Source organism: Nerophis lumbriciformis, linkage group LG16 (genome assembly GCF_033978685.3).
Source record: "Nerophis lumbriciformis linkage group LG16, RoL_Nlum_v2.1, whole genome shotgun sequence".
Lineage (NCBI taxonomy): Eukaryota > Metazoa > Chordata > Actinopteri > Syngnathiformes > Syngnathidae > Nerophis > Nerophis lumbriciformis.
Genome location: NC_084563.2, coordinates 44,490,521 through 44,502,098, shown reverse-complemented (window position 1 = coordinate 44,502,098; position 11,578 = coordinate 44,490,521). Strand labels below are relative to the sequence as shown.

The window sequence follows — 11,578 nt, the reverse complement described above, 5'->3', positions numbered from 1 at the left end:
TTGTTATTCATTTTGCAATGCAGTCTGAAAATGAGGGAAACTCTCTATAGCAACTGACGCTACAATCAAAGTTGGAATTGCCACAAAAACGCAAACACTCATCTGGCGGCTGAAGTGGATACTGCACACCCCAATTTGTCACGTTTCATGTGTCGGGTAAACTGCAACAAATGGGGCCATATGAATCCCCCTCCTACTGTACTATTCAGTAATTATAACTATTCAGTAATTATATACAAGTCATATATTATAATAATTAGGGATGTCCGATAATATCGGATAAATGCTTTAAAATGTAATATCGGAAATTATCGGTATCGGTTTCAAAAAGTAAAATTGATGACTTTTTAAAACGCCGCTGTGTACATGGACGTAGGGAGAAGTACAGAGCGCCAATAAACCTTAAAGGCACTGCCTTTGCGTGCCGGCCCAGTCACATAATATCTACGGCTTTTCACACACACATAAGTAAATGCATGTATACTTGGTCAACAGCCATACAGGTCACACTGAGGGTGGCCGTATAAACAACTTTAACACTGTTACAAATATGCGCCACACTGTGAACCCACACCAAACAAGAATGACAAACACATTTCGGGAGAACATCCGCACCGTAACACAACATAAACACAACAGAACAAATACCCAGAAGCCCTTGCAGCACTAACTCTTCCATGACGCTACAATATACACCCTCGCCCACCGCAACCTCCTTATGCTCTCTCAGGGAGAGCGTGTCCCAAATTCCAAGCTGCTGTTTTGAGGCATGTTAAAAAAAAAATAATGCGCTTTGTGACTTCAATAATAAATATGGCAGTGCCATGTTGGCATTTTTTTTTACCATAACTTCAGTTGATTTATTTTTGGAAAACCTTGTTACATTGTTTAATGCATCCAGCGGGGCATCACAACAAAATGTGTTAATTCCACGACCGTATATATTGGTATCGGTTGATATCGGAATCGGTAATTAAGAGTTGGACAATATCGGAATATCGGATATCGGCAAAAAAGCCATTATCGGACATCTCTAATAATAATAGTTAATACAGGTGCCCCCATCCAATACTGATATAACATATCGATCAGTTATCAGCAGAAAACAAGCATGTATCTAAAATCTCTCTGATAGATAGGCTACAATCTTTTTCAATAAAGGGCACTTTTTATGTACCGTATTTTTCGGCCGGGCTCCAGTGCGACTTATTATGTTTTTTTCCTTCTTTATTATGCATTTTCAGCAGGTGCGACTTATACTCCGGTGCGACTTATACTCCGAAAATTACGGTACATGTAGCTTGTGTGCTATTGTATGCTTAACTGTTGTGTACAATATATATATATATATATATATATATATATATATATATATATATATATATATATATATATATATATATATATATATATATATATATATATATATATATATATATATATTATCAATAAATGTGTTAACCACTGTACAGTATATCTACCAGTAGCCTTAGTGACCCTGAACCTTTGGGGAAAAAAATAAATTACAAATTTTATGTGTTGACACTGTTGAGTTCCCCAGAGATGGTCAGAAAAGCTTCCGCTTGCTCAATGGTAGTTGCTCTTTGTTTTGCTCAATGTGTGTTTGTTGTAGGGTTGTATGGTATACCGGTATTAATATAGTACCGCGATACTAATGAATCATATTCGGTACTATACCGCCTCTGAAAAGTACCGGTCCGCCACCCCTTTGTCGTGTCATTGCTTGTTTACGAGCAGACGAGCATGTTCGGCAGCGCACAATCACAGAGTACCTACAAGCAGACACAGTGTGTAGACAGAAAAGGGAGAACGGACACATTTTGGCTTAAAAACTAACGATAAAGGTGAAGTTATAACACTGAAACGCCCTCAGGGAGAGGTGCTTTAAGACATGGCTAGCTAGCTAGCGGCTAAAGTCCAGCACCATGCTTTTAGCTACTTCTAAATCACTAATCCTGGTCTCCATGGCGACAAATAAAGTACGTTTCTTACAAGTATCATCCTTGCAGGACGAGGAATAGCTAAACATTGTATTGCCATTGGTGGATCTACACCTGACATCCACTGTAATGATTCCAAGTACAGGAGCGTATGTAGTCAATACTACTATGATTACGTCGATATTCTTTCGTTTTAAAAAAAATGTATATTATGTTTATAAACTCAGGAAATATGTCCCTGGACACATGAGGACTTTGGAATATGACCAATGTATGATCCTGTAACTACTTGGTATCAGATTGATACCCAAATGTGTAAACTAATGTAAAATATCAAACAACAGAAGAATAAGTGATTATTACATTTTAACAGAAGTGTAGATAGAACATGTTAAAAGAGAAAGTAATCAGATATTAACAGTAAATTAACAAGTAGATTAATAATTAATTTTCTACCACTTGTCCTTAATAATGTTGACAAAATAATAGAAGGGAAAATGACACAATATGTTATTGCCTATGTCAGCAGCTAAATTAGGAGCCTTTGTTTGTTTACTTACTAATACAAGAGAACTAGTATGTTCATTATTTTATTTAAGGACAAACTTGCAATAACAAAAAAAAAAAGTTTTGTTAAAATAAAGCCAATAATGCGATTTTTTTGTGGTCCCTTTTACTTAGAAAAGTATCTAAATATTTTTGGTACCGGTACCGAGACCATACTAGTTTGTTGTGTTGACAGTTTTGTGTTTTGCAGCATTATTATACTTAATATCTAGTGGGATTCAAGACTGCTATAATATATTTAATTATTAGCCGCCCTTGGTGCTTGTAATTTCACCAAACTATGTAGTGAGGTACATACCTTTTAGAACTTCTCGGAACAGATGTTGAAGCAAATGTCACATAAAACGAGAACGGGAGAAGAAAATAACGCTCTCTTCCTTATTAATCTCCTCCGTAAAATAATTTCGTAAAAAAAAAATTGTTGAGTCTGGTTATTTAAAATCCTCAATATTGCCACAAATGGGCCAGGAGTGTGAGACCTGCTAGAATCGGAGCCATGTTTACTTCCCTAAACACACTGGTCACTTCGGGGTCACATTGCATTCACATTAGAAATCACTTTTTTTTGTAATAAAACGATTAGATTTAACAAAAAAAAAATCTGAATTAGTGATTAGTGTGAACAGAGTTGATAACACAAACTCGCTCCCCGACCTATTCGCTAAAATCCGGGCCAAAAGTGTAAATCTGGGGGGGGGAAAATATTTTAAACCGAAAAAAAAATTTAGACTGTAAAAAAGATATTAATATGGAAAAAAAACTGATTTCAAATATCAAAATATTTGAACAAAAATAAGTGAATGATAATTATATTCAACCTGTAAAAAATTTGTTTTTTTTATTCTGAATGCATTCACGTATTTTTCAGAATTTAACTTCAAAACCTTATTAATGAGTTTCAAAGTTAATCTTTTCAAGTACAAATCTTTTATCCCTGATTTAACTATAAATGCAGCTCTAAAGCAGCTGCATTCAAACCAATAAATGTCAGAGTATGTTGGTGACGAACCCCAAGATGCAGAGATGGCAGGCTTTGTCCAGGAAAACATGATTTAATTTAACACTATAGCAATAAAAAACAAACAAAAGGCGCGCGCAAGGCGGAGAACAAACTTGGCTATGAACTAAAATAGCACAAAGGCTAACTGTCGACAAGAAACAAAAACACTTACTGTGACACGAAGGAACTATGACATGAGCAGAGTGAACAAAAGTAGACAGAGCTACAACGACAAGTATTATGACAGGTAGTAGTGACAATGACAATGACAATAATCGAGCCCTAACTAAAGGGTAAGGCAGGTTTAAATAGCAGCTGGCTGATTGACACCAGGTGTGGCCAGGTGCTAATCAGCCACAGCTGAGGGGAAGGAGCACTCAGGGAGACAATCAGGAAATGAAGACAAAATAAAAGCGCTGACAGGAAACTACGACAATTGCAGAGGAAAAACTCAAACACAGGGACAAGCCTGACAATAAAAAGCCTCTCAAAGTCGTTCAACACAGTAAAAATGCAGTTTTACACATGCTCAGTGGCCTTGTGGTTAGAGTGTCCGCCCTGAGCTCGGTAGGTCGTGAGTTCGAACCCCCGGCCCGAGTCATACCAAAGACTATAAAAATGGGACCCATTACCTTCCTGCTTAGCACTCAGCATCAAGGGATTGGAATTGGGGATTAAATCACCAAAAATGATTCCCGGGCGCGGCCACCGCTGCTGCTCACTGCTCCCCTCGCCTCCTAGTGGGTGGAACAAGGGGATGGGTCAAATGCAGAGGACACATTTCGCCACACCTACTGTGTGTGTGACTCTCATTGGTACTTTAACTTTAATTTAAGAAACAATCATAGTTTACATACTTGCACGAAAACAACATCACATCTTGTTAAAGCATCTTCCTGCTGGAAACTGGGAGTGGAATGAATTGTGGCCTGTCGACGCCATCAAACGCCTCACTGTTTACGTTACCATTCCAAATTTTAAGTAAAGAAATGCAATCTGGCGAGGATCCTCTGTACAATATGGAACTCCCAAAACTTTTCATAGGTTATTCCATTGTATATGAATTTGTCTTTAAATAAATGTTCTACAGCAGACCTGCCGGCCCTTTGTGCGTCCCTGTCCGGCCCGCGTGAGGCCAATCATAAATTACAAAATAAATGTAAAAAAGTATCTATGTCGAGTGTGCAATACAACGGTGCTGCTTTTGTTTTGAAAAGCGTTATTTGTATTACTTCCGTGTGGACGTATGCACGTGAGTGAATGTGAACAGCGGCAATCACAAATGACAAAATAAAGTTTAAAAAACATCTATGTCGTGCGCGCAATACAACTGTGCTGCTTTTATTTTGAAAATTGTTATTTATGGACGTATGTCCGGGTGTAACCTGTGAGTGAAGGTGCACAGCGACAAGTGATGCACGGTTACCCCCCGCTAAAAAAAAGAAAAGTTGATGACGAATGCCGTGTTTTCAACAAGACATGGACTAATTTTACAGAAATTAAAGTTAAAGCCGTGTGCTTAATTTGTGGTACACAGGTTGCTGTGTTTAAAGAATATCATTTGAATCGCTACTACACGACGAAGCACGAGGAAAAATACCGGAATCTGTCCGATGAAGCGCGCGCAAGGGAGGCTGATGCGTTGATGGTAAAACTGCAAACCCAACAAGGACTTTTTGCCAAATTTCACACCCCCAGATATGCAGCCGTCAGGACAAGTTTCGTCATTTCTCACAAAATCACCAGAAAAAGTACGGCGTTTTCTGACGGAGAGTTTATTAAGGAGTGCTTATTGGACTCTGTTGCGCTGATATGCCCGGAAACTTGGAACAGAACGGCCCACTTTGACTGTTTTTCGCTGGCTTCGGATGAGAGCTGCGGTGTACGTGACACCGCCCCAGCTGCTCATCTTCTTACGTGGGATAACTGCAGACTTTCAAATCACGTAGGAGCTGGCAGCCATGCAGTCAATTAAAGAAACAACCACAGGTGAATGACGTGTTCACATAGGTAAATGCGTGTTTGGACATGTTAGGACTGAAATGGGACAAGCTGGCAGGTGAGACAACAGATGGTTGGGGAAAAATGTTGGACTTTTAAAGAGGATGCAGGATAAACTTTAAATTAACCCTGTGCAGAAATGGACATTTTTGCATTGTATTGTACATCAGTAAGTGTTGTGTAAGACAGTGTTAAAAATAAAACCATCAAAAGCAATCTGCTTTTGTATAAAGTTAAGTTAGGTTAAATGAACAGGCCAAGCGGTGTGCGGCTTCAGCGGTTGCGGAGGCAAAAACTCGGACATGGGAGGAGTTCGGGGAAGCCATGGAAAACGACTTCCGGATGGATTCGAAGCACCATCCGCCGCCTCAGGAAGGGGAAGCAGTGCACTATCAACACCGTGTATGGCGAGGATGGTGTTCTGCTGACCTCGACTGCGGATGTTGTGGATTGGTGGAGGGAATACTTCGAAGACCTCCTCAATCCCACCAACACGTCTTCCTATGAGGAAGCAGTGCCTGGGGAATCTGTGGTGGGCTCTCCTATTTCTGGGGCTGAGGTTGCTGAGGTAGTTAAAAAGCTCCTCGGTGGCAAGGCCCCGGGGGTGGATGAGATCCGCACGGAGTTCCTTAAGGCTCTGGATGCTGTGGGGCTGTCTTGGTTGACAAGACTCTGCAGCATCGCGTGGACATCGGGGGCGGTACCTCTGGATTGGCAGACCGGGGTGGTGGTTCATCTCTTTAAGAAGGGGAACCGGAGGGTGTGTTCTAACTATCGTGGGATCACACTCCTCAGCCTTCCCGGTAAGGTCTATTCAGGTGTACTGGAGAGGAGGCTACGCCGGATAGTCGAACCTCGGATTCAGGAGGAACAGTGTAGTTTTCGTCCTGGTCGTGGAACTGTGGACCAGCTCTATACTCTCGGCAGGGTCCTTGAGGGTGCATGGGAGTTTGCCCAACCAGTCTACATGTGCTTTGTGGACTTGGAGAAGGCATTCGACCGTGTCCCTCGGGAAGTCCTGTGGGGAGTGCTCAGAGAGTATGGGGTATCGGACTGTCTGGTTTTGGCGGTCCGCTCCCTGTATGATCAGTGTCAGAGCTTGGTCCACATTGCCGGCAGTAAGTCGGACACGTTGCCCTTTGTCACAGATTCTGTTCATAACTTTTATGGACAGAATTTCTAGGCGCAGTCAAGGCGTTGAGGGTTTCCGGTTTGGTGGCTGCAGGATTAGGTCTCTGCTTTTTGCAGATGATGTGGTCCTGATGGCTTCATCTGGCCAGGATCTTCAGCTCTCGCTGGATCGGTTCGCAGCCGAGTGTGAAGCGACTGGGATGGGAATCAGCACCTCCAAATCCGAGTCCATGGTTCTCGCCCGGAAAAGGGTGGAATGCCATCTCCGGGTTGGGGAGGAGACCCTGCCCCAAGTGGAGGAGTTCAAGTACCTCGGAGTCTTGTTCACGAGTGAGGGAAGAGTGGATCGTGAGATCGACAGGCGGATCAGTGCGGCATCTTCAGTAATGCGGACGCTGTATCGATCCGTTGTGGTGAAGAAGGAGCTGAGCCGGAAGGCAAATCTCTCTATTTACCGGTCGATCTACATTCCCATCCTCACCTATGGTCATGAGCTTTGGGTTATGACCGAAAGGACAAGATCACGGGTACAAGCAGCCGAAATGAGTTTCCTCCGCCTGGTGGCAGGGCTCTCCCTTAGAGATAGGGTGAGAAGCTCTGTCATCCGGGGGGAGCTCAAAGTAAAGCCGCTGCTCCTCCACATCGAGAGGAGCCAGATGAGGTGGTTCGGGCATCTGGTCAGGATGCCACCCGATCGCCTCCCTCGGGAGGTGTTTAGGGCACGTCCGACCGATAGGAGGCCACGGGGAAGACCCAGGACACGTTGGGAAGACTATGTCTCCCGGCTGGCCTGGGAACGCCTCGGGATCCCCCGGGAGGAGCTGGACGAAGTGGCTGGGGAGAGGGAAGTCTGGGCTTCCCTGCTTAGGCTACTGCCCCCGCGACCCGACCTCGGATAAGCGGAAGAAGATGGATGGATGGATGGATGGATGGAATGAAATTATTATTGTTATTATTGTTATTTATCTTACGGTGTATCAAAAATGATATTGAGCAAAATTTAATTGAAATATTGTCGTTGTGGCCCTCCAGCAGTGCTCGGGTTGCCCATGCGGCCCCCGGTAAAAATGAATAGCCCACCCCTGTTCTACAGTATAGTGTTGAAATTGGTATATTATGTACAGTAAAATGTCCACTCCGTGTCTCCTACTTTGATACTCATTTCTGTTCCTTACCCAATTTTACCTGATCCTCACTCTTTTTAATTCAGTGATTTGCTCAATACTTGGTTTTTTATCCCCCCGCCCGCCTCATCTCTTTGTGTTTCTATGTTTCTGTCTGCCAGAACACACCCTCACGGTAGCCCCTCACCCCCGACGGGGACCCCATCGCCAGGTCGCAGGGGGAGGCAGCTGCCCCAGCTTCCCGCTAAGAGCAGCAGCATAGAACAAGGTTTGTTGTGTGGATGTTTGGATTAAAATCAAAGGTCGTTGATTTTGTGAGTTTGGATTAATAGAGAAAGAGTGCAGAGTCTGAGCTCTAAAGTCCAACCCAAACAACTTTGTGATATTTTTGTATAAAAAATAGATACAAAACCCAAAACCAGTGAAGTTGGCACGTTGTGTAATTCGTAAATAAAAACAGAATACAATGATCTGCTAATCCTTCCCAACCTATATTCAATTGAATAAACTGCAAAGACACGATATTTAACGTTCAAACTGGAAAACGTTGTTATTTTTTGCAAGTATTAGCTAATTTTGAATTTGATGCCTGCAACATGTGTCAAAAAAGCTGGCACAAGTGGCAAAAAAGACTGAGAAAGTTGAGGAATGCTCATCAAACACTTATTTGGATGAACAGGCTAATTGGGAACAGGTGGGTGCCATGATTGGGTATAAAAGCAGCTTCCATGAAATGCTCAGTCATTCACAAACAAGGATGGGGCGAGGGTCACCACTTTGTCAACAAATGCGTGAGCAATTGTTTATGAATAACATTTCTCAACCAGCTATTGCAAGGAATTTAGGGATTTCACCATCTACGGTCCGTAATATCATCAAAGGGTTCAGAGAATCTGGAGAAATCACTGCACGTAAGCAGCTAAGCCCGTGACCTTCAATCCCTTAGGCGGTACTACATCAAAAAGCAACATTAGTGTGTAAAGGATATCACCACATGGGCTCAGGAACACTTCAGAAAACCACTGTCAGTAACTACAGCTCGTCGCTACATCTGTAAGTGCAAGTTAAAACTCTACTATGCAAAGCGAAAGCCATTTATCAACAACACCCAGAAAAGCCGCCGGCTTCATTAGGCCTGAGCTCATTTAAGATGGACGGATGCAAAGTGGGAAAGTGTTCTGTGGTCTGACGAGTCCACATTTCAAATTGTTTTTGGAAACTGTGGATGTTGTGTCCTCCGGACCAAAGAGGAAAATAACCACCCGGATTGTTATAGTTCAAAAGCAAAGTTCAAAAGCCAGAATCTGTGATGGTATGGGGGTGTATTAGTGCCCAAGGCATGGGTAACTTACACATCTGTGAAGGCACCATTAATGCTGAAAGGTACATACAGGTTTTGAAGCAACATATGTTGCCATCCAAGCAACAGTATCATGGACGCCCCTGCTTATTTCAGCAAGACAATGCCAAGCCACGTATTACAACAGAGTGGTTAATAGTAAAAGAGTGTGGGTACTAGACTGGCCTGCCTGTAGTCCAGACCTGTCTCTCATTGAAAATGTGTGGTGCATTATGAAGCCTAAACTTCCACAATGAAGACCCTGGACTGTTGAATAACTTAAGCTGTACATCAAGCAAGAATGGGAAAGAATTCCACCTGAAAAGCTTCAAAAATTGGTCTCCTCAGTTCCCAAACGTTTACTGAGTGTTGTTAAAAGGAAAGGCCATGTAACACAGTGGTAAAAATGCCCCTGTGCCAACTTTTTTGCAATGTGTTGCTGCCATGAAATTCTCAGTTTATGATTATTTGCCAAAAAATAAAATAAGTATATCTGTTGGAACATTAAGTATCTTGTCTTTGCAGTCTATTCAATGGAATATAAGTTGAAAAGGATTTGCAAATCATTGTATTCTGTTTTTATTTACGAATCACACAAAATGCCAACTTCATGATCAGGTGGCGACTTGTCCAGGTTGCATCCGCTGGGATAGGCGAGGCTCCCAAGGAGGACAAGCAGTAGAAAATGGATGGATGAGTAAATAAGAGTCCAGAAAGAGGAAAATATAACATTGTTCTGGTGTGTAGTGGAAGCTTTAACAGATAGCCCAACAAATAGTAATGATAAAACTATGACATGTTGTCTACGGCCAAAAAAACATGTGGTAAGTTGAATTAGTTCAATGGGGTTCACTGATCTGACAGCACTGATATTGGTCAAATGTTTAGGGATTTCTTGCAGATTACATCATGTATAAACTAATATTATTACTACCTAGTAGAAGCCACACAAAGTATTTCTCTTGCAATCGTTTCAGCTCTTGCAGTTGAAGAGCGAGCCCGACAGCTGCATATGAAAGTACATTCCTACCGGCCTTCAGCCTCCAATAACCCTGAGTCGGACCTCAAGACCAAACGGGAGGTAAGCATCACTTTGCCAATTTTCTCTCTAAAAAAACAAACTTCTAAACAAGTTGTGATATACTATGACATATATATTTTGTATATACAGTATATCATGTAGCCATGGGTATAAAAAGAGGCTTAATTAAGGCGATACCAGGTAGGACCACTAATCAGAAGAAACAGAAACAGGTGTGACTAATGCTCGTTGCTTATCGCAACAGAAAGCGTAACCAAGGGAGGCTTAGGAAGAATGGCAACATAAATAACCCAAAACATTAACGGACATGTTCTGTTGCGAAAAAAAACTAAATAAAAAACAAGCCAAAAGTCTCGGAAGGGTGGAAGGAGAAATTTAGAATCTAACGGCAGCGGCGAGTAGAAAGCCGGAGCAGCTGGCGAGGCGGGCGTCCATGAACTGACCCACACTCGTGGCCGACAAGGAGGAGAATGAACGTCGATGACGGGCGTGGGGGCATCCATGAACTGGCCACATACGTAGCCGACGAGGAGGAGTTCTTGAGCGTGAATAAACCCTCAACAGCCATTGTTGTCCATGCCCAGGTGCAGGGCATGGCTGCTGATGGCGCGGGGGGGTATCCATGGACTAGACACATTCGCGACTTGACGAGATGGCAGGCCGCAAGTGACTGACGGACGCTTTCGCGCCAGGCAAGCAGGGTGCCGGGCTGCAGGGCTGAAGACGAAGCTGGCTGCAGGGCTGGAGACGAAGCTGGCTGCAGGGCTGGAGACGAAGCTGGCTGCAGGGCTGGAGACGAAGCTGGCTGCAGGGCTGGAGACGAAGCTGGCTGCAGGGCTGGAGACGAAGCTGGCTGCATGGCTGGAGACGAAGCTGGCTGCAGGGCTGGAGACAAAGCTGGCTGGATACAAAGCTGGCTGTAGGGCTGGAGACGAAGCTGGCTGCAGGGCTGGAGACGAAGCTGGCTGCAGGGCTGGAGACGAAGCTGGCTGCAGGGTTGGAGACGAAGCTGGCTGCAGGGCTGGAAGTGATGCTGGCTGCATGGCTGGAGCGGAGATGGCTGCTGGGCGTTTCCAGTGAGGGTTGGACGGCGCCAGGGCTACCCTTTGTTGCCGATTCTGTTAATAACAGAATTTCAGAATTTCTAGGCACAGTCAGGGCATTGAGGGGATCTGGTTTGGTGGCTGCAGGATTAGGTCTTTGCATTTTGCAGATGATGTGGTCCTGCTAGTTTTATCTGGCCAGGATCTTCAGCTCTCACTGGATGTCAAGAGACTGGGATGAGAATCAACACGTCCGAGTCCATGGTTTTAGCCCGGAAAAAGAGGGAGCGCCATCTCCAGGTTGGGGAGGAAATCTTGCCACAAGTGGAGGAGTTGAAATAGTAGTCTTGTTCACGAGTTAGGGAAGAGT

General features: G+C 43.5%; 1 protein-coding gene across 3 annotated transcripts in view; it reads left to right on the top strand.

Moving 5' to 3' along the window:
• The window catches only part of LOC133617281 (regulating synaptic membrane exocytosis protein 1-like), a 261,134-nt gene that overhangs the window by 210,583 nt on the left and 38,973 nt on the right, over positions 1-11,578 (top strand). For all 3 annotated transcript variants that reach the window (XM_061977201.2, XM_061977200.2, XM_061977199.2), the window contains 2 exons: positions 7,946-8,052; positions 10,101-10,204. In XM_061977201.2, the coding sequence (XP_061833185.1) occupies positions 7,946-8,052; positions 10,101-10,204 (211 nt within the window). The remainder of the gene's footprint in view (positions 1-7,945; positions 8,053-10,100; positions 10,205-11,578) is intronic.